General features: G+C 47.5%; 1 protein-coding gene across 1 annotated transcript in view; it reads left to right on the top strand.

The window, feature by feature from the left end:
* TG (thyroglobulin) overlaps positions 1 to 23,840 on the top strand; it is a 240,257-nt gene that overhangs the window by 63,487 nt on the left and 152,930 nt on the right. Inside the window, exons 21-30 of the mRNA XM_053245969.1 lie at positions 416 to 565; positions 1,708 to 1,878; positions 6,832 to 6,954; positions 7,966 to 8,081; positions 10,156 to 10,264; positions 12,302 to 12,499; positions 14,983 to 15,150; positions 17,957 to 18,022; positions 21,902 to 21,982; positions 22,594 to 22,731. Of these exons, the coding sequence (XP_053101944.1) occupies positions 416 to 565; positions 1,708 to 1,878; positions 6,832 to 6,954; positions 7,966 to 8,081; positions 10,156 to 10,264; positions 12,302 to 12,499; positions 14,983 to 15,150; positions 17,957 to 18,022; positions 21,902 to 21,982; positions 22,594 to 22,731 (1,320 nt within the window). The remainder of the gene's footprint in view (positions 1 to 415; positions 566 to 1,707; positions 1,879 to 6,831; positions 6,955 to 7,965; positions 8,082 to 10,155; positions 10,265 to 12,301; positions 12,500 to 14,982; positions 15,151 to 17,956; positions 18,023 to 21,901; positions 21,983 to 22,593; positions 22,732 to 23,840) is intronic.

Below are 23,840 nucleotides of genomic sequence, written 5' to 3' on the forward strand. Positions count from 1 at the left end.
CAAGGTTTTGCTGAAAGAAGAACTGGTCTTGTGGTTGTGAGCATGACAACTAAATTAAAAAATAATAATAAAGAAGATGGTCCCCTGTCCCCAAGGAGCTCTCAATTTCTAAAAAGAAACGTAAACACCAGCAATAGCCGCTGGAGAGATGCTGTGCTGGGGCTGGGCAGGGACAGTTGCTTCCTGCCTGGTAAACATAAGAGAATCATCACTGTAAAAGGTGCCTCTTTGTTCAGTAAGCAAGGATCAAGCTAGTTCTCATGAAAACTGTCTCCAAGCTGTCCAAGATGTTTTGAAGCATGGACAGCTTGACACTGCTTTCACTGTAATATGTGTATGTGTTTGTGTCTTCTGGATCAATTTAAAGTTGCATTTGAATTCTATAGAAGTAATAAATGTGTTTTCCTTTTGCCAGTTGTTTGTCCTCCAGGCACCACCTTCCAGAAGGAACAGTGCATTCCGTGTCCCTCTGGATTCTATCAAGACCAGGCAGGAAGCCTCTCCTGTGTCAGATGTCCTTTGGGGAAAACAACCTCCTTCACTGGAGCTTTCAGAGCTGAGCATTGTATGAGTCCTGAAAAATTATATTCTGTCACTTCCATCACAAACTCAATAGATATTGCTTTCTAGATCAGGGATTCCCAACCTTGGTTCCCCAGATGTTGGCAGAGTACAACTCCCATCATTCCCAGCCACAATGGAAGGCCATTGTGACTGAGGATGATGGGCACTGTAGTCCAACCACATCGGGGGAACCAAAGCTGGGAACCCCTGTTCTGGATAGCCCCTGAAAATGTCCCACTAGAGAAGCTTGGTTCTACTTATGGCAAAGAAGGAAGCAGTGGAATTCTGGACCGTATCATGCCAGATTGCTCTGTGTGAAATTTTTGAATGCTTCCCCCTGTAAAAAAGCTTTCTGCATGAACTAAACTAATACATCAGGGAGAGGGCAATGCTAAGCCTAAACCTTCCTCCCACATTTGCTAGTTTTCTACATGCAGGGAGGTTTTTAAAAAAACACATTTTGGAGGAGTTTTTTAAAAATGCAGCCTACCCCATCTGCAGTCTGAGGTGGTATATCCCAGAGACTCTCTTTCCTAACTCACTCCTCCCCGTCCTCCTCGTCCCCACTCCTCCTACCTCTATACTGCTCTAAGAAATTTACACAGACAACAACCACCACCACCTCATGGTTCCCTGTCCTCAAAGAGCTCACAGTCTAAGAAGAAACACAAGGGGGACAACACCACAGCCACTGGAGAGGTGCCCTGCTGGGGCCTCCCTCTGTTTAATATAAAGAGAATCTCCACTTTGAAAGGTTCCTCTTTTCCTAGTTAGCAGGGAATTCTAGCCCTGTATGGCATAAATTGGTCTGGTCTACATGTGTAGCAGAATGTGGTGGCAGAATCCCAAGGATTGAGGGTAGGTGAGGGGTGCCATTTTTTAAAAGGTCTCTGCAAGTAAAAAGCTAGCATATCAAGGTGACACTTTCTAGTCGCCTTGTGCTGCATGCAGAAAAGTCTAGTCACTTTGTAGAAAGGTGACTTTCTAGTCACCTTGTGCTGCATACAGCACATGTGCTGCATGCAGATAATCCAAGGTCTAGTCCCTGGCATTTCCTGAGATTTGGTTCATTTCGAAGCTACTTATGCTCAAAAAGAGTTATTGGTCCCAACACTCTTTCCTTTCTTTTAAAAATTGCAATAGGTGTCACAGATTGTCAGATGGACGAACGAGGTTTGCGGTGTGATCAAAATGGCCAGTATAGACCATCCTATGAAGACCCTACCACCAAAAGGTCCTCCTGCGTGGATAGCCTTGGAAAGATCTTGGACTGGACTGAAACTGATGGCCTGCTTACAGATGCCCAGTGCTTAGGTGAGCAGACTGGACCAGCTTTCATTTCATGCAGGTGCAACCTCAACACCAGCAGAGGCATTCGTGGATGAGGCAGTCACCAGTCACTAGGCACTTTAAAAGCATTTAGTAGCAGCTCCAGCTGTTCAGAGAGGTGTATCTCTGTTGCTTTCAGTGATGCTGTATGTCCACTGGCCAATACCCAAACTAACACTGTGTTTGCACAACAAAGTTGCACACCTGCAAGGAAATAACATAGTTGTGCAAAGTCCCGAGATTATGCTTTTTCACATTCACAAATGTTCCCTGCAATATGTATGGATAGGGAAAGATGTTTCCCAGCAGGAGGGACACCACAACTTGCACACCTTGTTGCACAAGCGCTTGGATGTATATGCCAGGGCAATACTATTGCACAATATTAGTTGACTATTGCACAATAGTTCAATTTTGAGCCTTTGATCACCCACTGGGATGTTTTAAATGACTTCTTTGTGGATAAAATCTCTCATATTCGGGTCAAACTTGATTCCACATTTATTGCAGTCTACTAGGGAGGTGTCCAGCAATTCCTCTTATGGGATCAGATGGGATCACTTTCGGTTTGTAATTCCTTAGGATGTGGACAAGGTGCTTCGGACTGTCCGTTCTACCACCTGTTCCCTTGACCCTTGCCCAGTTTGGCTCATTTCATCTGCCAATAGTACTATCAGAGAGGGTCTGGTACATATTATAAAAGCTTCTCTGAGGGAGGGCAGAATGTTTTAAGGAGGCTATTAGACCTTATTTGAAGAAACCTGCACTAGATCCCTCAGAGTTAGCCAATTATAGATCTGTGTCCAATCTTGCGTGGTTGGGCAAGGTGATTGAGAGGGTGGTGTACTCTCAGCTCCAGGCAGTCTTGGAGGAAACGGATTATCTAGACCCATTTCAAACTGGCTTTGGGGTGGGCTATGGGACTGACACTGCCTTGGTTGGCCTATTATAACCTGATTATAACTGCTAAAGCATTTAACGGCTTGGGTCCAGGGTATTTAAGAGGGCACCTCCTTTGTCATGAAGCCCCCACCCCCCACTGCCTATTAAGATCATATGGGGAGGTTGGGTTACAGCTACCTCCAGCTTGTTTGGTGGCTATCTGAGACTGGACCTTGTCTGTGGCTGCCACGGGGCTCTGGAATGCACTCCCTGTTAAAATCAGAGTTTCTCCATCTCTGGCTGTTTTAAAAAAGCCCCTCAAGATGCACCTGTCTCCTCAGGCTTTTAATTAATTTTAATTGGTTTTATGTCATAATTGTTCTAATCATTTTATTCTGTTTTCATATTGTATTTAACTTAAATACACTGCCTAGGATGCACATGTCAGGGGGTATAGAAAGATGATAAACACATGCATACATACTAGTCTGGAATGCAAACTCCCAATGTTGTGGCGCTAGCTAGCACAACATCCTTGCATTGTGTGAGCAAGCGTTACTATGCCTGCCACTTTCCCTGGCTGTGGGAATGTGGCAACTAACACTGGTTTTCTTCCATGACCAGAATCTCATTACCATTTCATGCTGCTCGTTACCACATGCTGACTATCACATGGCCAGTGGCTGACTGAACCTATAAGGAACTCCTTTTCCCCTCCCCTTATTCTCAAGATAGTGGATGGACACAGAGTGCGGCATCCTATCTGGGGGAAGAGGTGGTTGTTGAGATAAGCCAAGTCCTGGATTGTTAAGGGCCTTGAAAGGCAAAGCTGGCATTTCAAACTGGGCCCAGAAATGTATTAGGAGCTCATAGGGTTGGTTTAATATGGGCCTGCTCCTCCTGCTTCAGGAAGGTTGCCTTTCTTTTCTGTTTTTAAAAGAGCTGTGTGCATGTTTTGTCACTTATCTGGGTCCCCATCCCCTCCTTTTGGCTGTATGGATTAAAAGGAAATGGAACTGTTTTTTTAAAGAATGCAGACTTGGTCCAAGGATTGTGGAGGGAGCAAGCTTTCTTAGCAACCTGATGGTGGGCTTGTGCTGCAAACTCACAAAACCGTTTCTTCCAGACTGACTCTGGAGAGGAAAAAGAACGTTTGGACATAATGCCTTGCTTCCAAACTGTTTCTGCTGCTTTAAAAATACGGCAAGGCTGTTCACATGAGCAGCCCTACTCAGGCTTGGACAGCCCTCCCTGGGATGCCTCTGAGTACCAATGGCAGGGGAGACACAGCAGGAGAGAGGGCATGCCCTCAACACCTGCCTGTAGGCTTCCAGTGGCATCTGATGGGCCACTGTGTCAAACAGGATGCTGGACTCTTGTCACTTGCAGCCCTCTTCCTGACTGACCTGACTGACCTGGGGCATGGGGATAGATATTGGTCTCTTCTGTTCCTGGCTCACCCCCGTGCTCCTTTTCCAAGCCAAAATGACAGCTTGATCAAAAGCACCTGCAGCTGCAGTGCTGAGAATAACAAGCATTTGCTTCTGATTAGTAGAGGCTGGTTTTGCTTTAAGAGGACAAATGATTCTTTTAAAAGTTGATCTCTGACTTCTCCGACTTCTATGTTGTGGTTTCATTGGGGCATTTCTAAGGCAAATGTGGGTCTCTGATCCTCATGGTGGATCTCACCACAAACCTCTGACCTGTGATCCACGTACAAACGTGAACATAAGAAACTGCCTTTTAATGGAGCTCTTCTCATGATCCGTGAGAAAAGCCCCTGGGTGCTCTGTGGGGAGAGCGGGTCACACTCACCCTAACCCCGCAGATGATCTCTTCTCCTTCCCTGGGTGGGTGGATCGCCCACCCAGACAAGCAGTGGCTTCCTCTGAAGCTCCAGAGGGTTGGGGTGCCAGGAAGCGCTGCTGAGAACTGCCCCGCCGTCCGGAGACCCGAAAATGCACTTGGGAATCCTCCCTCCCCTCCCCGAGTTTGCCAACTGTGGCTGCAAGCAGCCACAGCTGACACATGAGCAAATAAACGTGGTTAAGGGAGTGCTCACTCCCTTAACCTCGTTTAATGGGGTAGCTAAACAGGCAGGTTTGCTGCTGTGTAGCCGCTGGGATCAGGCCCGATCCTAGCAATTCACAAGTGCCTGCAAATCGCACGTGAATCCCTGCAGTTCACATGCATGTGCAAATCGCGTGTGAATTCACATGTGTGAATCCAAATGGTTCACAGGCATGGGCTCCCTTAGCTCGGTTTTGCATGCATGTGTGAATAGCCTCACTGAGTCAGACTTTGGTCTGTCTAGTTCAGTACTGTCTTCACTGACTGGCAGCAACTCACCAGGTTTCCAGACAGGGCTCCTCCCTAGAGGGTTGAACATGAAGATGTTGTGCATTTTTGTGGTGGGATTTTATTAAGGAAAATTTGGAACAACTGTGACATTCGTGTGAAATTTGTGCATAGCATGCGCCATTACAACACATACCTGTGTGTTTGCCTTGTCTCTGTGCACATTCTTTGTTATGAAGAGTTGTGTTACATGACACATAGAACACTGCAAAGAATAGGAGAAAATCCCTCGAGCTGGGAATTTGAAATCACTATTGCAATAGGGCGCTATATTTACAGCTGACGACTCTGTGGGAATCTTCACAGAAAGTAGCAGTGGAGTCTGCAGGAAGCATTTTTGGCAGGGGGGGGAGAAGTAGGGGATGCTTGATCAGGGTCTGGGTTCTAGAAAAGCCTGGACTACTCACTTTGCTTTTCTCATTGGCATCACTCACTTTTTACGTCACCTTACATATTAAAACCTGTTGCATGACTTGAAATTTTGAACTGCACAAGTGTTCTTTGAGAACTGCACAGGTTTTTGGTTTTTTGTGTGGGGGATTATGTTTTGTTTCTGGTTGCACATTGAAGAAAGCTTAATTTGTTTAATGTGCAGATTCATGGAGGACAGGTCTATCAATGGCTACTAGTCTGGTGGCTGTGTGCCATCTCCAGCCTCAGAAGCACGATGCCTCTCAGTACCAGTTGCAGGGGAGCAACAGCAGGAGAGACCTCTTGCCTGTGGGCTCCCCAGAGGCATCCGGTGGGCCACTGTGTGAAATAGGATGCTAGACTAGATGGGCCTTGGTCCTGATCCAGCAGGGATGTTCTTATGTTCTTAAAGTTCTGCTGTGTGCGTTCTCTAATGTCAGAGGACTAAGTTAGCAGGTGCCTTCACACCAGGGAGATGGTGTGGTCAAGCAACTGAGTGGTATTTCTGTCTCCAGCATTTCAAATGGTCAACCAACATAGATTGGTTTAAAGCAGCGGGCTGGTGCAGTTTGTGACCCACCAAGCTGGACACAGATAGTGGATGTCAACCCACTGGGAGTGCAGTAAACCTCCTGGTATATCCGCCTGCTTGGGACCGCAAAAGCAGGGTGGATTTTTCAAGTGCATATCAGGCCATATTCCATGTTGGCCACAAGTTGTGGAGGGCTGGTATAAGGAAAGGTCACCGGGTCACCATTGTGAATGTATGGACTTAATTGTTATGTATCACATCACTCTCCATGCTATGGACTTTACCAACCCTCCAATGTAACATATTTAGTTTGAGTGATATGTTTTCCAATCATTGACGTTTCATCATTTGACTGGAAAACTTATCATTGATATGTTTTCCAATCATGTATGTTTTATCTTTGTGAATATTTTGAATTATAGTAAGATATTGGGTTAAGTTGTGGCTTACTTTTCATTATATGGTTATTGTATAGTTTGGTGAGGATCTTATTGTTTCTTATTGGTTTGATCTTGGAGATCCTCGCGTGCATTATCTTCATAAGATTTTTGTTTTTACTTGTCCCGCATAATTAATTAATTTTAATTAATTAATTTTAATTAATTGGAAATGGAAGCCTCTGAGTTTGACAGAATTCTTTGCCAGGCACAATTGAGAGGTAGCAATGTTCTGGGTTTTGGAACAGCCCCAGGCAGCTGTTTTAAATGCCAGGAAGCAATAAAATATAACTGATTGTGGATTTTCTTTGATTTCAGTTCTTAGGCGTTTTGAGAGAGTCCCGGCTTCCAAGCTCTTCTTCACAACAGAAGTGATAGAGAGTGTTGGATCTCAAGCCATCCAGGCAGAACCTGAGAGTGTGCTCCAGCAGTGCCTCGCAGGTGAGGAGAGCACTTCTATTTCCTCCCTGCCAAACAGGGGAGCCTTCTGTGCAACATGTATTCTGAAGCAGAAGCCAGAGCTTTCTCATCCCAGAGCACTGAAAGTGATGTCATCATCATCATCATCATCATTATTGAAAGTGACATCATCATCATCATCATCATCATCATCATCATTATTTATTCAATTTCTATACGACCCTTCCAAAAAATGGCTCAGGGTGGTTTACACAGAGAAATACAAATAAGATGGATCCCTGTCCCCAAAGGGCTCACAATCTAAAAAGAAACATAAGATAGATACCAGCAGCAGTCACTGGAGGTACTGTGCTGGGGGTGGATAGTGCATGAGAAGCATCATGGCCCAGATTTGCTAACTGGGCAAAGAGGCACCTTTTTAACGTGGTTGTTCTCTTTATTTAGCAGGGGGAGAGTAACTGGCCCTATCCACCCCCAGCACAGTCCCTCCAATGACTGTTGCTGGTGTCTATCTTATGTTTCTTTTTAGATTGTGAGCCCTTTGGGGACAGGGAGCCATTTTGATTATCTTTTAAAAAAATTATTTCTCTGTGTAAACCGCCCTGAGCCATTTTTGGAAGGGCAGTATAGAAATCGAATGAATGATTGAATGAATATTGTGGGGCTCTGAAAACAGGGTCCTCAGATATGGTAGAACTACAGCTCCCATCATCCCTAGCCATAATGACCAACATCATTGTGGCTCGGGATGATGAGACTTGGGATATCTGTGGTCCCACTTTGAGAACCCCTGAAGGCCCTGCAGCATAGATAAACTAGGCCACAGCAGCCCTTCAGCAAATTTTTCATGCTTTTTCATTTGATACAGGAAGAAGCAGGAATAAAACAGCTGCTCTGAGGCCAAAATGGCTTCCCCATTGCCAAACTGCATGCCAGACATCCTCCCACATGGCATTGATATACCACACTAGCCTTATACTCGGGGTTTATGCTAAGGAAGGCAAATTGTCTTCTCTCCCTTTCTGCTTTCAGAGTGTGAGAAGGAGGAATCGTGTGGGTTTCTTGCAGTGTCAGTTGCCGGGACGGAAACACTGTGTGAGCTGTACAGTGCTCGGGAAAGCAACTACAATTGTTCTGCTTCTGGACTGGTAAGTCAACACAAAGAAATATAGGAAGCTGCCTTCTACCGAGTCAGACCCTTGGTCCATCTAGCTCAGTATTTTCTACCCAGACTGGGGACCAGGTCTCATGATCCATGAGACCCGGTTTGTGGCGGTGAAAGGGAAGAGTGGGCTAAGCCCGCTCTCCCCTCTCACGAGTGGGGAGGGAGCTTTGGGCAGCCGGATTGGCCGTCCACATGATTGCCAGCTCCGTGATGGAGCTGGTGGGGGCTGGAGGGAGAGGGGGCCGATTGGCCTCCTCAAGCTCCAGCATACATGCTGGCAAGTCCCCTGGAGCCAGGAGGCAGCTTTTCGTCTCCCCTCTGGGGGTCTCCTCATGAATAGCCGTAGTGCGGCTACTCACAATGCAATAGCCTAGGTTTGCGGAGCGCTCGCTCCGCAAACCCGGGCTAAGGGGTGGGCTACTTGAGCAGGTTAGCCGCTCAAGAAACACTGGGCTTGTAGCCGAGCCCGGTGATTCTTACGATTAGCAAAAATCGGGTTAGGCTCTCCTAGCCCAATTTTTGCTAATTGTGTGAATAGCCCCTGGCAGCAGCTTCTCCAAGGTTAGAGGCAGGAATCTCTCCCAGTCCTTTCTGGAGATGCCAGGGATGGAACTAGGAACCTTCTGCAGGCAAGCATATATCTTTCTAGAGCAGCCCCATCCTCTAACGGGAAGGAATATCTTACAATAGTGCTCACAGGTTGTCTTCCATCCAAATGCAAACCAGGGCAGATCCTTCTTAGCAAAGGGGACAGTTCATGCTTGCTACCACAAGACCATCTTTACCCCCTGTCACAGTTGCTTGATGGTGAAGTGGGGTGTGTGTTTGGATGGATACCTCTGACTTTGAGAATTTGAAAATGTTGGCTGGTGCACCATTGAAGATCTGGAGTGAGGCTGAGCTGAAAGTTTGCTCTTGAAAGTTCTCTCTCTCAAAATTTAGAGGATGTAAGGGTGAAGTTGCCCTGAAACCACCCCCAGTTCATTTTTTCCAGTGCTGCTGCAAAAAACAATAACCCTTTTTAATAGTAGTACTCTTCTGGGCAGCTGCTGGTGTCTGTCACCTTAACTTCCCATGTCTGCAGGAACTATGCTATATCACCACATTGTGGTGTTCCCAGGGGACTTACAGGAAATGAAAGCAGTGACTGCCATCTGCCCAGAAAAGCATCATTGTTACTAAGCACTCCCTTTCCACCCTATTTGGTGCCCCTCAATCACTGAAATGGGACCCCTCCAATTGAAAAATGGGAACAGAGATAGTTGCCTTCCACCGAGTCAGACCCTTTGTCCATCTCGCTCAGTATTTTCTGCACTGACTGGCAGCGGCTATTCAGGGTTCCAGGCAGGAGTCTTCCCCAGCCTAAGCTGGAGATGCTGCCAGGTATTGAACCTGGGACCTTCTTCATGCAAAGCAGATGCTCTTCCACTGAGCTACATCCGCATCCATGCTCCGAGCCAGTCACAGAAGCGGAACAGGGCTGCTTCACCCACAGTCTTGCTTGGGTGAAGCAAGAGTCTCCGTGAAGATGTTTGGATCCTAAAACATATTAGAGCAGGTGTTTTGTGGGTTATTATGAAGCCTAATGGCACAGCAGGGAAACAACTTGCCTAGAGAGCAGGAGGCTGTTGGTCCGAATCCCCACTGGTGTGTTTCCCAGAATATGGCGTCATCTCATACTGCTCAGGAGGCGGCAATGGTAAACCCCTCCTGTATTCTACCAAGGAAACCACATGGCTCTGTCGATGCCAGGAGTCGACCCTGACTCGACGGCACAACCTTTCCTTTCCTATGAAGCCTGACCAGGCCTGAAGGGGCAGACTCTGTGGGCACATGGGCAGGAGAAGAGACCAATGGCCTGGGAATCAGAAACTGGTCATCCTTGGCTTTTCTGTCCCACCAGTATGGCGAGTGCCATGTTCATTCCATCCTCCACTCTAATGATCATAGAAGTTCCTCATGTTGCACTGAAGAAAGAGAATTTGGGAGGCTCAATCTTATTTGCTGCCCTTACATAAAATTCCTCATGCATTCTCCTCGATATATTTTTCTCTCAGGTTCAGGGTGTTTGGGACAATGCCGACACCACCAGTATTGCACACCTCAGCTGCCTGATTAAAGTGAGAAGCCAAGATAAGGATGCAGTGAGAGTGTACCTGAAAAAAGGTAAGTTCTGCCTAGCTTAGCTTCCCATGGTCAGCAAAAGAGAGCTGAGCACGGCTTGACATGGATCCTGGTTAAAGAGTGAACCAAGATCGCTGAGCCCTGCGGAGCTGATTGTGCTCCTTGGAGGAAGAGCGGGATATAAAATTAGATAGATAGATAGATAGATAGATAGATAGATAGATAGATAGATAGATAGATAGATAGATAGATAGATAGATAGATAGATAGGAGGAAGAGCGGGATATAAATGAGATAGATAGATAGATAGATAATTGTCCTGGAATAGAGATTGGGTCTCTCAGATGTGCTTTCCTGGATCACTCCCAGCAGAGCTCACTGGACTGGTGGCTGCTCAGTTTTCAGCAGAATTAAGGAGAGGTTGTAAGTTTCTTTCTCCTCCTCTCACGGCCCTTCCCATGTGGCACTCTCTTCATTCCCCTTGTCCCCCTCAGTTTAACCTCTTTTTGGATGGGGCTTGTGTGCGTCGAAGGTAGTGATTCCCAACCTGTGTTCCTCCAGATGTTGCTGAACTGCTATGCGCACCATCCCCAGCCACAATACATTGTAGCTGGAGATGATGGGAATTGTAGTTCCACAACATCTGGAGCAACCCTGGTTGGGAGCCACTGGTGTAAGCAATGCTCCATGTTGCACAGAGTGGGCCCTTCCAGAATCAACCTGAGCAGGATTTCTAAAATTAACTGAGCAGACATCAAAAAACTTGTGTGCGCACACACGAGCGCGCCTTAGAGCAGGGGTGCACAACTCAAACGCCCCAGTGGATCAGAAAGAACCATGACGATGTATGGGGGGAGGGGTGAAGTCAGTTTTCAGTGCATTATTATCAGTGCAGTAAAATTAATGATAACGATAAATATTAAGGCAATTACTAGTTAGTTGTGGGTCCTTCCCTCCCCCCAGGGGCCCACAATTTTAACCAAGGAGAGTGACCAGAAAATAAGCCCTGTCCTTGCTCAGTAAGTGGGCACCTGACCGTTCCAGCCCCACACAAATGCCGAAGCTTGGGGTTCCTGCTGTTTCTGGCTAACTGGGCCATCCAAAATGTCCAAATGGGCCGGATCTGGCCCCCGGGCCTTATGTTGTGCAGGGCCGCCTTAGAAGCAGTACATTCCTTCAATCGCCTGGTGTTGGTATTGTCAGCATTGTTGCTTCCAGGGACTCTTACAAACAATCTGAGAGGCCCAGAGCTGTATTCCTTTCCCCCACCTCTTCCAGTTCCTGCCTCCCCTGTCACTGACTCGCCCCTAACTTTGGCACTGCTGCTTGAGTAAGAACATTGAGCTTAGAGGCAAGATGGGACCGAGTCACCTCAGGTGCATGTTTGGGGTAAAGCGTTTGGGTGCCAACTGTCCTTGTCCTCTTCGTTCCCCACTTCTTGCCCTGCTAGGATGCACCTAGGAACGTAGGATGCTGCCTTATACCAAGTCCGACCATTGGCCCATCTAATTCAGCAGTTAACGGACTCAGTGACAACTCCCATAATTGCTGAGTATTGGCCTCTATGGCTGAGGATGATGGGAGTTATAGTGGAACAACAGTTGGAGGACTCAAGTTGTGTTGCCCTGGTCTACACTGAGTCGCCAAGGTTTCAGGCAGGAGTCTTTCCCAGCACTACCTGGAGAAGCTGGGGATTGAACCTGGGACCTTCTCCATGCAAAGCAGATGCTCTCCCACTGAGCTACCTTTACTTTAGCTTCTCTACACCCCTCTCGACCCATCTTGAGCTAGAAATGCCCCTGCCACCACTACCTGGCTTGGTGGCATAACCCGAGAGGACCAACATGTCACCGCACTGCTTTGGCAGCATGGTCTCCAAATACTGAAGGGATGGGGGAGGTTCCTATCCTCTTGTCCTTTGCCTCAGGCAGCAACATGTCTTGAGCTGAGGTCAGTCACCATCCAGAGCCTGGAGGCAGCAGCCTGGCATGTGCCTCGTGCCAGCCACCTCTCTGTGAACTTAAGTTGATATTGCAGTATTCCTTCTGGAACATCATGTTTTCTCCCCTTTCTTCCCAGGACAAGAATTCACTACAGCTGGAGTCAAGACCTTTGAGATGACTGATTTCCAGAATGTTGTTTCTGGCGTGTATCGCAATCTGGTCCTCTCGGCAGCTGGTACATCTTTGACTGATGTTCATCTCTTCTGCCGCCAGGCTTGCAGCCAAGATGCTTGCTGCGATGGCTTTATCTTGAGCCAGATCACACTTGATGGAGGTAACTGTGCTCAGACTACAGATGTGGAAGGCTAACTTCATCCCTGCATTGATCCCACTTAATGGGGACATTTTAGAAAAGCAATGGAAACGAGAGCGTCTCAGTCTCGTTGATCCTATCCCAAATAAGGATCGGCATTAAAGGCTTTATGATTCATCTTCACCCAGGGCAATTTGTGATGGTGTTTTATTAAACGGCTGGCAATCAGGCACAGGATCCAGGCAGGGGGCTTTGCACGGGCTCTCCTTGTGAAAGGGATGGAAGCAATTACAAAGGAAATAAAGGAATTACTTCTTCTCCCCTCTTAGCTTTAGAAATGCTAATTAAACACACCTGTTTTGTAGGCTGCCAGCAACATTCTCTTTCAAAATGGCGGTCTGATGACGATGTCATCACATAGGGTCCTGCTGCAGTCTGCAAAGTGAGTTTCTTTATGCCCAATGTCGGTAAGGAAGCCCATTATTACAGACTAGGGCCCTTCAAGTCGCCCAACTTCAAGTCACAGAGAAACAGACAGACCAAAATGTGAGATGGCCCAGATAACGCATGCTCAATTTTTGTCACAGAGCTTCATCAGAGAGGAAGAAGATGAGGCAGAAACAAGCCATTTCCCATAAACGTATATATCCTATGGCAGGGTTCTCAAACTTGGGTCCCCAGATGTTGTTGGACTACAACCAGGGCAGAGCCACTATTGTGCGAACAGGTTCAAAGAACCTGGGCCTCTGCCCTTAAGGGCCACGCTTCGTGCCCCAGCCATCCCCCCCTGCCCCATTTGGGAGAAAAATTGGTGAGAAAAATGGGCTCTCCCTGCCTTTAAAAAGCAGGGAGAGCCGCTCCCAGGCATGCTGTGAACATGGCACTGGCTGATTTAGCTCACAAACGGGGCAGTGTGGCCCCGTTTGTGAGCTAAACTACTTGCCCTGCATCTGACATCAGATGCAGTGGGCATGGCTAACCTTCTCTCCCAGAGTCTCATGTCTAAAGCTAATGTGACACAGGGGGCGGGGCTAGGGGGGCCTCAGAGGCGGGCTGAATCTGGTCCGCCACTGGCCTCCCTCTGCACCTGACTACAACTCCCATCTTTCCAGCTACAATGGCTTTTGGCCATTGTGGCTGGGGATTATGGGAGTTATAGTCCAACAATAGCTGGGGACCCAAGTTTGAGAACACTGTCCTAAGGGATTACAAAAATCAGCATCCAGGTTACGTATTAATATTACCTCTTTGAATTTGCATGAAGCAGTTGATTAACTTGGAGAACAATGATTCAGAAATAAATGAGGTAAATTTTTGAACATGACATGCAAGAGGGTCTTAGGAACACAGGAAGCTGCCTTATACAAGGCCAGACCATTGATCCATCTAGCTCAGACTGGCAGCAGCTTCCCCAAGGTTGCAGGTAGGAGTCTCTCTCAGCCCTATCTTGGAGATGCTGCCAGGGAGGGAATTTGGAACCTTCTCAGGCAAACATGCATATGCTCTTCCCAGACCAGCCTTATCCCCTAAAGGGAATATCTTACAATGCTCACATGTAATCTCCCATTCAAATGCAACCAGGGCAATGCCCTACTCAGCAAAGGGGATAATTCATGCTTGCTACCACAAAACCACAGCATCCCTCCCCTCTTTATTTCCCCTCCTGTTGTCTATCTGTCTGATCTGGCTTTTTATGATTGTTAGACTGATATTCTCAAGGTCTGTCACTTCCTCATTTCTTCCTCCCAGACTGCTCTTGAATCTCTCTGCTGCAGACTCCTTTATCCACACAGCTTCTTTTGCCTCCCTCTCTGCTCTGCACTATGGAGACAGAAAGCTCAGGGACACTGAGCTTCCCCCCACCATCTAAGTATGTAAGGCCCCCAATAAACCTTGCTTGCTTTTGAATCTTAAATGTCTGTTTCTAGACACTCTTTAATGGGCTTGCTCTTCTCACACACGCTTGCTCTGCTATAATAGGGATGAAGAAAACCTCTCGCCTCCAACAATAGCTTGAGGAAAGCCTTTTTTGCTTTCTTCAGAACAAAGTTTCAGAGCAAGAGTTTCTGCCAGAACAGCTAGCATAATCCTTCTTGTAGCAAACTGTATGTTCTGCAGAGACAGCCTGGCACCTTGGAACACCTGAGGTAGAGTGTCAGATGCTGCCTCCCAACGTCAGATGCTGGCATCCCAATAATATGCCATAAAGCACCAGTGTCTTTCCCAACATTTAGCCCAAAGTTGTCCCATGTTGGGACTGGTAAGGATTACTTCTCTTTCTACTTTGTGGAGTCAGGAAGTCTTTGTATAAAAATTATCTCTGGGCAGTAAAGGGCACCTCTCCAAGAGCAGCAGTTGACCTAGCAGTGTAACGGAGACTTTCTCCAGGATTGGACAGCCAGTGTCAAAATAATAACAAAAATAATAAATCAGCCACACAAGATTATTCAACAAGAAAGTTGAACTTGAAACCTGCATTTCCCTCCCCTCTTGGCTGCATCCAGGTAGCATCTTATGTGGGCTCATCAGCTACCCAGATGTATTAATCTGCAACCTTAAGGATTGGGACAGATCTGCAACACGTGCAGGAGGAGACACATGTCAAAGAGTGAAGTACAATGAAGAAAATAAGCAGTACACATTCAGGCTGGGAGGCCAGGTGCTCACCGGAAGTAAGTTCACCGGTTTTCCAGTGTTATACTACTCCATTGTTGTTGCTTATGTATTTGCTACTCTTACTTGGCCAGGGGTTCGCAGCCTTTGGTCTTCAGATGTTGTTGGGCTGCAATAAGTTTACACCGTTGGAGTTCCATTTTTCCTAGCCACAATGGCCAACTGGACTACAGCTCCCATCATCCCCAGCCACAATGGCCTTTGTGGCTGGCGATGATGGAAGTTGTAATCCAGCAACCTGCGGTTGGGAACCCCTGCTAAAGCATATGCCCCAGTAGCTACTCTGAAACATACAATATAGCCTATCATCTCCCTAAAGCTGGGAGCAGGTAGCCTTTCCTTACATCATACTCAAAACAGCCTCCTTGTAAAGTCAGGCCACTATTACTTTATAAAAGGGGAATTAAGGCTGTACAGAAGCCATCTGAGTACACAGCAAATGCAAATCTGAGACTAGGAGTTGAACTCAGACTTTCAGCTCTATAAGGATGGTGTAGGACAGGGTTTCTCAATGTGTGGGTCCCCAGATGTTATTGGACTTCAACTCCCATAATCCCCAGCCCCAGTGGTCTTTGGTTGGGAATTATGGGAGTTGAAGTCCAATTACATCTGGGGACCCACACGTTGAGAATCCCTGGTGTAGGACCACATTGAAAGTTTGTGAATAAGCTGTATGTGATTCACGAGTGGTCTTGAGCAATACCTCAGGGGAATGAAAAGACTGTATTGTCTGGCTCCATTCAGTTGATCAGTTCAGATTCTGACAGGTGCGGCTCGGGAACGCGCCTGGGGGGGGCGGGGCGGTGGGCGGCTTCTTTAAGGTAAATGGAGCCGATGCTCCATGCCGCCCAGCAGCCCCCGCAGCGGGGAATTGCCTCCACCACTCAACTGGCTCCTGCCGAGGCAAGCCCCCGCCAGCGACCAGGTGAGTGGTGGAGGTGATTCCCCGCCACGGGGGCTGCTGGGCGGCATGGAGCACCGGCTCTGTTTACAGTTAAAGAAGCCCCCCTGCCCCCCCTGCAGGCGCGTTCACGAGCCGCACGTGGATTCTGAGGAAGCCATGGGCTCCTCAGTCCTCTTCCCCTTTCTCCCTTTGTTTGTTGTTCAGCGCTAACCACTGTTAGCCTCGAGGTCTGAATCAGCAAACTATGGTTAGCACTAGTCTTCTAAACTAGGATCAGACGCCGTGGTTCGATGTGAGGTTCTGATTTTAGTTGGGGGATAAGCACTTAAACCTTGGGCTTGTTCACATGACTGTGAAGTAAGAGGCACTGAATGGGCCTCCACCAAGAAAAGCTGAGACCATCAGCTTAAGACCAGGGCAAGAACCTGATCTATCCATACTCCTAAGACCGGGTCTCACGATCAGTGAGACCCGGTTTGGGGCGGTGAGCGGGGAGGGAACCCTGGGTGGCCGGATCAGCTGCCCACACGATTGCTGGCTCCATGATGGAGTTGGCGGGGGCTGGGGAGCTCGGGGGCAACCCTTGGAAGCCCCAGTATGCCCTGCATGAGCGCGCAGGGCATACTGGGGAGACGCCCGGAGCCAGGAGGTGGCTTTTCACCTCCCCTCCGGGGGTCTACTCGCAAGTAGCCACTGCATGGATCCGCACTGTGGCTACTCACAATCAGATAGCCCAGGTTCGTGGAGCACTCGCTCCGCAAACCTGGGCTAAGGGCAGGGGTACTTGAGCGGTTTACCCACTCTAGAACCACCAGGCTCGCAGCTGAGCCCAGTGGTTCTCACGATCAGCAAAAATCGGGCTAGTGGAGGGTAGCCCAATTTTTGCTGATCGTGAGAATAGACCCCTAGTCTACCAATGTGCCTAGTCTACCAAGGCACCAACAATTGGGCTCATACCAACAGTAGGCCTACCTTTTGATCTAACTCACCCATGGGGCATCAACCGGACCAGAGTTGATCACACAGGGGATCTGTTGGCCTCAGATCAGATTCCTTGATTCACACAGGGGGTCTGCTGGCCTCGGATTAGATGCTGGGTCTGTAGTCTTGCCCTCCACCAATGAGACATCCCACCCTCCCTCTCGCCACCACCAGGCCATCTACCCGTCTCCAGTCTCCTCACTCCCTCTGGTGCTCCAGCGCTGGGTCAGGCCTACCTCACACCAATGGTTTTGTCTACGAATGCGCCTGGTCTATTAATATGCCTGGATCTCCCCCAGTGGGTAGAACCTGGTCTACTAATACGCATGGGATCATTCTCCACTCCTCCGCCTTGGATAGTGGAGCCGAAGACCATGACATGTGTAACTTAAAAACTCGGTTGGAGGAGAGGAATGTGATCATGTGGAAGACGGGCACAGGGCTCTAATGGCATTTCCTGCTACTTTGGTAATACACTGGATAAAAGTGCTGGGTTGGATGACACCATCAGAGCCTGTGCCCACCTCCCATATGATCACTTCCCTTCCTCCAACCTAGCTTTTAAACTCATGAATGACTGAAAATCAGGGGCGCACGCAGGATTCCACAGGATTGTGTGGAAGTAAGGTAAGAGGAAAAGCTGCCGGGCTTCGACACAGTCAGTTCTACGCAGGTTTTCCTCTTACCTTGCTTCCACACAACCAAAAATTGGGAGCACACACATCTCCCAAACCAAGGTTGAACACAGATTTTGATTGTGTGAATGACCTCAGTGTGACCCTGTGTAATGTTTCTGAACCCCCCATCTTAGTCTGGGTCCCCAGATGTTTCCACATTTCAACTCTGGGGACCCAGATGACTTCAAGACAGTCATCACTGTCTTATCAAGGGAGGTAAATGGTGTTTTCTTTCTTTATTAGCTACTGGGCTCATAAAAGAAGCGGCAAACTCTTTCACCAGCTTTCAGCACGTTTATCTATGGAGAGGTAAGTCTGTTTGATTTCACTTTCCTTATCTGTTCTGAAAGGGAGATTGGCTGCATACACCTATATCAGCAGAACCCGATCCAGTTTTTTTAAAAAATAAATAAATAAATAAAATCTTTGTACCTGTTCTATATAGACAATCCTTGTAAATTGGGGACACATTTGTACTTAGGTTTGCTGAGCTGCTGGCTGCACCCTCTAGCGAAAATCCAATTATTATAGATTTTGCAAGTACAATTATTATAGACTTTGTTTTAGTGAAATTACAAGGAAGCAGACTTAGCTTAGACATTAGGACAATTTCTTAACTATACCTCAGTTTAAGAATGGAACAGTCTTCCTCACACAGTATGAACATAGGAAGCTGCCTTATACTGAGTCCTGCCCTGGGTCCATCTAGCTCAGTATTGTCCACAATGACTGGCAGGAGGAAAGTCCAAGGTTTCCAGCAGGAGTCTTTCCCAGCCCTACCTGGAGCTGTTGCCAGGGGCTGCAGGCAAGCATGCCGATGCTCTTCCACTGAGCTAAGGCCCCATCCCCTAAAGGAAATAGGGGCCTTAGGGGTCCAAATTCAAACCAAATGCAAATACAATCCAAATGCAAACCAAGGCAGACCCTGCTTAGCAAAGGGGACAATTCATGCTCACTACCACAAGACCAGAAATGGTGGACTCTTCTATGCTGGAGGCAGGAGCAGCCGGTGAGGGCCGCACCAGGGGGGTGGCGCGAGGCACTTTTAAGGGGGTAATAAGCAGGTTCCTATGTTTTAGGAGAGGAGAGCTGGTCTTGTGGTAGCAAGCATAACTTGTCCCCTTAGCTAAGCAGGGTTCACCCTGGTTGCATATGAATGGGAGACCACATTGAGCACTGCAAGATATTCTCCTCAGGGGATGGAGCAAAAGGTTCCAAGTTCTGAGAAGAGCAGAAGCTTCCAGGTTCCCTCCATGGCTTCTCCAAGAAAGGGCTGAGAGAGATTCCTGCCTGAAACCTTGGAGAAGCCGCTGCCAGTCTGTGAAGACAATACTGAGCTAGATAGACCAATGGTCTGACTCAGTATATGGCAGTTTCCTATGTTCCTATGTTCTCTGAAGCTCTTCTCATGATCCGTGAGAAGAGCTTCTGTTGGGCTTGTGGGTTACACATCTTGGTTGACACCTCAAGGGCACCTCAGATTCTTGCCTTGGTGTGGGAGGCAATGGGAGACTTGATGTGTGAGCACTGGAAGAGATTCCCCTCAGGGGATGGAGCTGCTCTGGGAAGAGTATCTAGGTTTCAAGTTCCCTCCCTGAAACCATGGAGAAGCTGCTGCAAATCTGTGAAGACAATACTGAGCTAGATGGACCAATGGTCTGACTCAGTATATGGAAACTTTCTATGTCCCTATGTTCAGGTGCTTGCCATCGTGTAATCTGCTTCTGCAAGCTGCAGTGCTCTGTCCACAATACTGTGTGGGGCGGCAGCACTCTGCCCGGTATCCAGCAGGGCCACAGTGTAGCCCTAGTCCCTGTGTGTGCATGGAGCCTCTGCACATGTGCAGAGACCAGGGCCACGCTGCAGCCACACCGGATACTGGGTGGAGTACTGCTGCCCCGCACAGGATTGCAGGCGGAGCTCCGCAGCTTATACATGCTGCTTACATGATGGTAAGCACCTTCTTATTACCTCCTTTAAGGTCCCTCTTGCCCCCCTCCCCAATGTTGCCCTCACCGGCCACTCCTGGCTGGAGGCTTTCAAACAGAGGCTGACTGGCTATTTGTCAGGGGCGCTGTAGCAGTTTCCTCCACAGAGTAAGGGGTTGAAGACCTCCAAGGTCCCCTCCAAAACTTAGGCCCCCTTTGCACATAACAGCAAATTCTCCCCATTATCCCCATCGAATTCCCAGATGAACCGATCTGGAATCTGGGAGACTGGGGCGGGGGGACTGGCTGCATGGGCCTCCTCCTTTGCATGAAGGACAGCTGCGGCAGCCAATTGGAGAAGGAAGAGGGAGGAGCTTCCTACCCTCAACTCTGGTTGAAGATAAGTTACTGCCTTCAGATGACACAATGCCACTTTCTTACCAGAGGTTTTGGCGGTGAAACTGAAGTGCAACCGAGGATTCAGATACAGGTTCAGGACTGGAAACCGCAGGTTGCTCCCCTATCCTGGAACCACAGATTCCCACATTTGGGCAATGGCAAACCTGAACCTCTGGCAGGGTTGCCTCCGGTTTGCCGTTATGTGTGAAGGTGGCCTAAGAGTCTATGTTGCTATCGTTGTGCATGGAAACAAGAAAGAGATATGGATGATTTGAAAAACCCCTTGAAATTTTAAGTTGAGATCTATTGTTTATAAGTAAAAAGACTGGATATGTTATCAGATGTGCAGCACCAATGTGTACATGGGGTTCTTCATCTAGCGTGGAAACCTGCTTCTGTGTGCTTGTGGCCCTGAGCAAAGCAGTCATGTTTCAGAGAACAAAAGCATAAGAACATAAGAGGAGCCTTGCTGGATCATGCCCAAAGCTTATCTAGTCCAGCATCCTGTTTCCCACTGGCCCCCAGATGCCTCTAGCCCCCAAGCAGGAGATGAAGACAGAGCCCTTTTCTTGCTATTGCTCCCCTGTAACTGGCATTCAGAGGCATTCTTCATCCAGGAGGTAGCCTATAGCCACCAAGACTATTCATCATTTATTTATTTATTCAGTTCAATAGACCTGTCCTTCATAAATTTGTCTGTGCCTGTTTTAAAGCCATCCACACCTGGTGGCCATCATCACATCCTGTGGCAGAGAATTCCAGAGATTAATTGTGTGTTGCTTGAAAAAGTACTTCCTCTTGTTGACCCTAAATTTCCTGGCAATCAGTTTTATGTATTGGAATTTTTTTGGTAATGTATCTGTATATACTTGTTTAAAAGTAAAGTTGTGCCATCAAGTCGGTGTTGACTCCTGGCGACCACAGGGTCTTGTGGTTTTCTTTGGTAGAACACAGAAGGGGTTCACCTTCACCATTGCCATCTCCCACACAGTATGAGATGATGGCTTTCAGCATCTTCCTATATCGACGCTGCTGCCCGATATAAATGTTTCTGGGAAATACACCATTGGGGATTCAAACCAGCAACCTCTTGCTCCCTAGGGAAGTTACTTCCCCACTGTGCCATTAGGTGGCTAGATGTACATGTGAATCTCTGTATATTTATTTGTACAGTCATAAATGGCAGTTTTCCCAACCACGGTTTTGAGTACCTGGGAAATTGTGACCAGTCTCACCAACCGTGACCCGAGTATCTGCAGTTTGGCAAGATTTTGTAGTGAAGGGCGGGGGTGGTTTCACAACTGGGGGGTGGTTCAGAGGTTCAATCTGCTCATTCCTCTTGCTGACCCTGCCAACTCCTCACAATTTAAAGTGATCTTGAGTGGGTTTGGGGGATCCAAAGTACCTTTGAGTGATTGGGGTTCCCCCCCCAAATTTCCAGATGTTCAATTTGCTCACTCCTCTTCCTTATTCCTGGTGATTTTAAGTGATTCTGGGTAATTTTTGGTATATTGTAGTATTGTTTCTTTGATTTTTCGGTCTTTTCACAACCGCAGTTTCCCTAACCTCATTTCCCATTGATTTCAATTGATCACCAACTGCGAATTTGCCAACGGCGAGGTTTTGCCAGAACGGAATCCTCACAGTTGGCGAGGGATGGCTGTATTTATGCTGTTTGTGCAGTAGTGATTTAACTGCCCTAGCTAATATGGTTTCCTTTGTAACACTATATTGGAAATTATTGTTTGTAGTAGGTCAAGGTTTTTTTAAAAAATTCCCTAAATTCCCTAGCAATCTGTTTCCTGACAATCAGCAACAGCATCATGAGTAGGTTATAAATGTCATTCTCTTCTTGTTCTAGATTCTGATCTGATTACCCGGACAAGGTCCAGTATTTGTGATGCTTCTGTGGCTCCCACACAGACCAAACCATTGCTGCCAGGTACCGTTATGCCAAGTGAAAGTTAATGACGCCATCCGGGTATTATATTCCCAGTCCAAAAACCAGGAATGTGCTGTGTGCTAAGCATGTGCTAGTCATGTCTTAAGAACAGAAGAACAGCCCTGCTGGATCAGGCCCAAGGCCCATCTAGTCCAGCATCCTGTTTCACACAGTGGCACACCAGATGCCTCAGAGAAGTCCACTGGTCAGAGGTGAGGGCATGCCCTCTCTCCTGCTGTTGCTCCCCATGCAACAGGTATTGAAAGGCATCATCTTTTTGAGACTGGAGGTGGCCCACATCCACCAGACTAGTAGTCATTGATAGATCTGTCCTCCAAGAACTTGTCTAAGCCCCTTTTAAAGCCACCCAAGCTAGTGGCCAACACCACATCCTGTGGCAGAGAATTCCATAGATTAATTACACGCGTTGTGAAAAAGTCCTTCCTTTTGTTGGTCCTGAATTTCCAGGGCCTTCAGTTTCAGGTCCTTACAGCAAGGTACTCTTTATTGGTTTTTAGCCACTACAGAACTAAGAATTAGGCACTACAATCTCATCTACCCTAGTTTGTCAATGACACCCCACTTTTGTCTTTCAACTTCACATGGATCAGATTCTGCAGCGAAACTCTTCTCTCCAGTGGAAAGTGGCCAAATTCTGATCGACCGAAATAGTTTCCTACCATCCCAAGAGTATTGGCTCTTCAAGAACAGATACTCCGCAGAGCAAGCCCTTCTCTGGTGTCTTGCACGTAAGAAATCTTAGTTTGTGGGGAAATGGGTGAATGCTGTGAATTAGTTAATGTCCTAGACATTTCCTAGTCCCTTGAGAATGCTTGCGATCATCTGCTAGTATACCAAAAAAGAAATGCAAACCCAAAAACTGAGGAAAAAAAAGATGCAGGAAATTCACTTACATGTGTTATTTAGGAAGCTTGAGAATGTGAGGAGAGCTGGTCGAATTGTTCCCTTTGCTAAGCAGAGGCTACCCTGGTTTGCATTTGAATGGGAGACCATATGTGTGAGCACTTTAAGATTCCCTTAGGGAATGGGGCTGCTCTGAGAAGAGCATCTGATGCTCCAAGTTCCCTCCCGTGCATCTCCAGATAGGGTTGAGAGATACTCCTGCCTATAACCTTGGAGAAACCACTGCCAGTCTGTGTAGACAATACTGAGATAGATGGACCAGTGGTCTGACAGTATATGGCAGCTTCCTATGTGAGGGAGAATTTCCATTTGATTGAAGTCCTAAGAAAAATCATGCCCAGTTGCATTGACACATCTCTTTATCCCATTCTTATCAAGAAGAAAAGCTAAGCATACTAGGCAAGTTCAGTTGGTGGGACTAGTTGAAGAGCACAAAAATTTGACATTTGAGCTTTAAAAGATGTTTTCCTTGGGCATGAAACCTTCCCCCGATTGGTGAGAGGGTGAGGCAGGGGAGCGAATGCAGCAAAATTTAATTTTGGGGGTGGTGGGGGATGGAATCATATTGAGAATCAGGGATTGCTGGTGTCACAGCTAAGGCAGAGGCAGCTGTTGAGGCAAAGCCAGGAGGCAAGCCAAAGGTTAGAACCAAGGATTGTGCAAGGAAGATCTGGGATGTCAGAACTAAACAACAAACCAGTCAGCCAAGACTATCAAAGGCCCTGGAAAAGTCACAGCTTGAACAGGAAACCTCTATAGCTCTTCCTAGTAAGGAAGGCCAATGGCCAACCTGCAAGGGAGGAGTCACTCCAGTACCTTTACTGCTCTAGTACAAGGGTCCTCAAACTTTGGGCCTCAGTTATTTTTGGACTGCAACTGCCACATTAGCCTTCAACCATTATGGATGGCCATGATGGGGGTTGTTGTCAGTAAT

This window comes from Hemicordylus capensis, chromosome 4 (assembly GCF_027244095.1).
Source record: "Hemicordylus capensis ecotype Gifberg chromosome 4, rHemCap1.1.pri, whole genome shotgun sequence".
NCBI lineage: Eukaryota > Metazoa > Chordata > Lepidosauria > Squamata > Cordylidae > Hemicordylus > Hemicordylus capensis.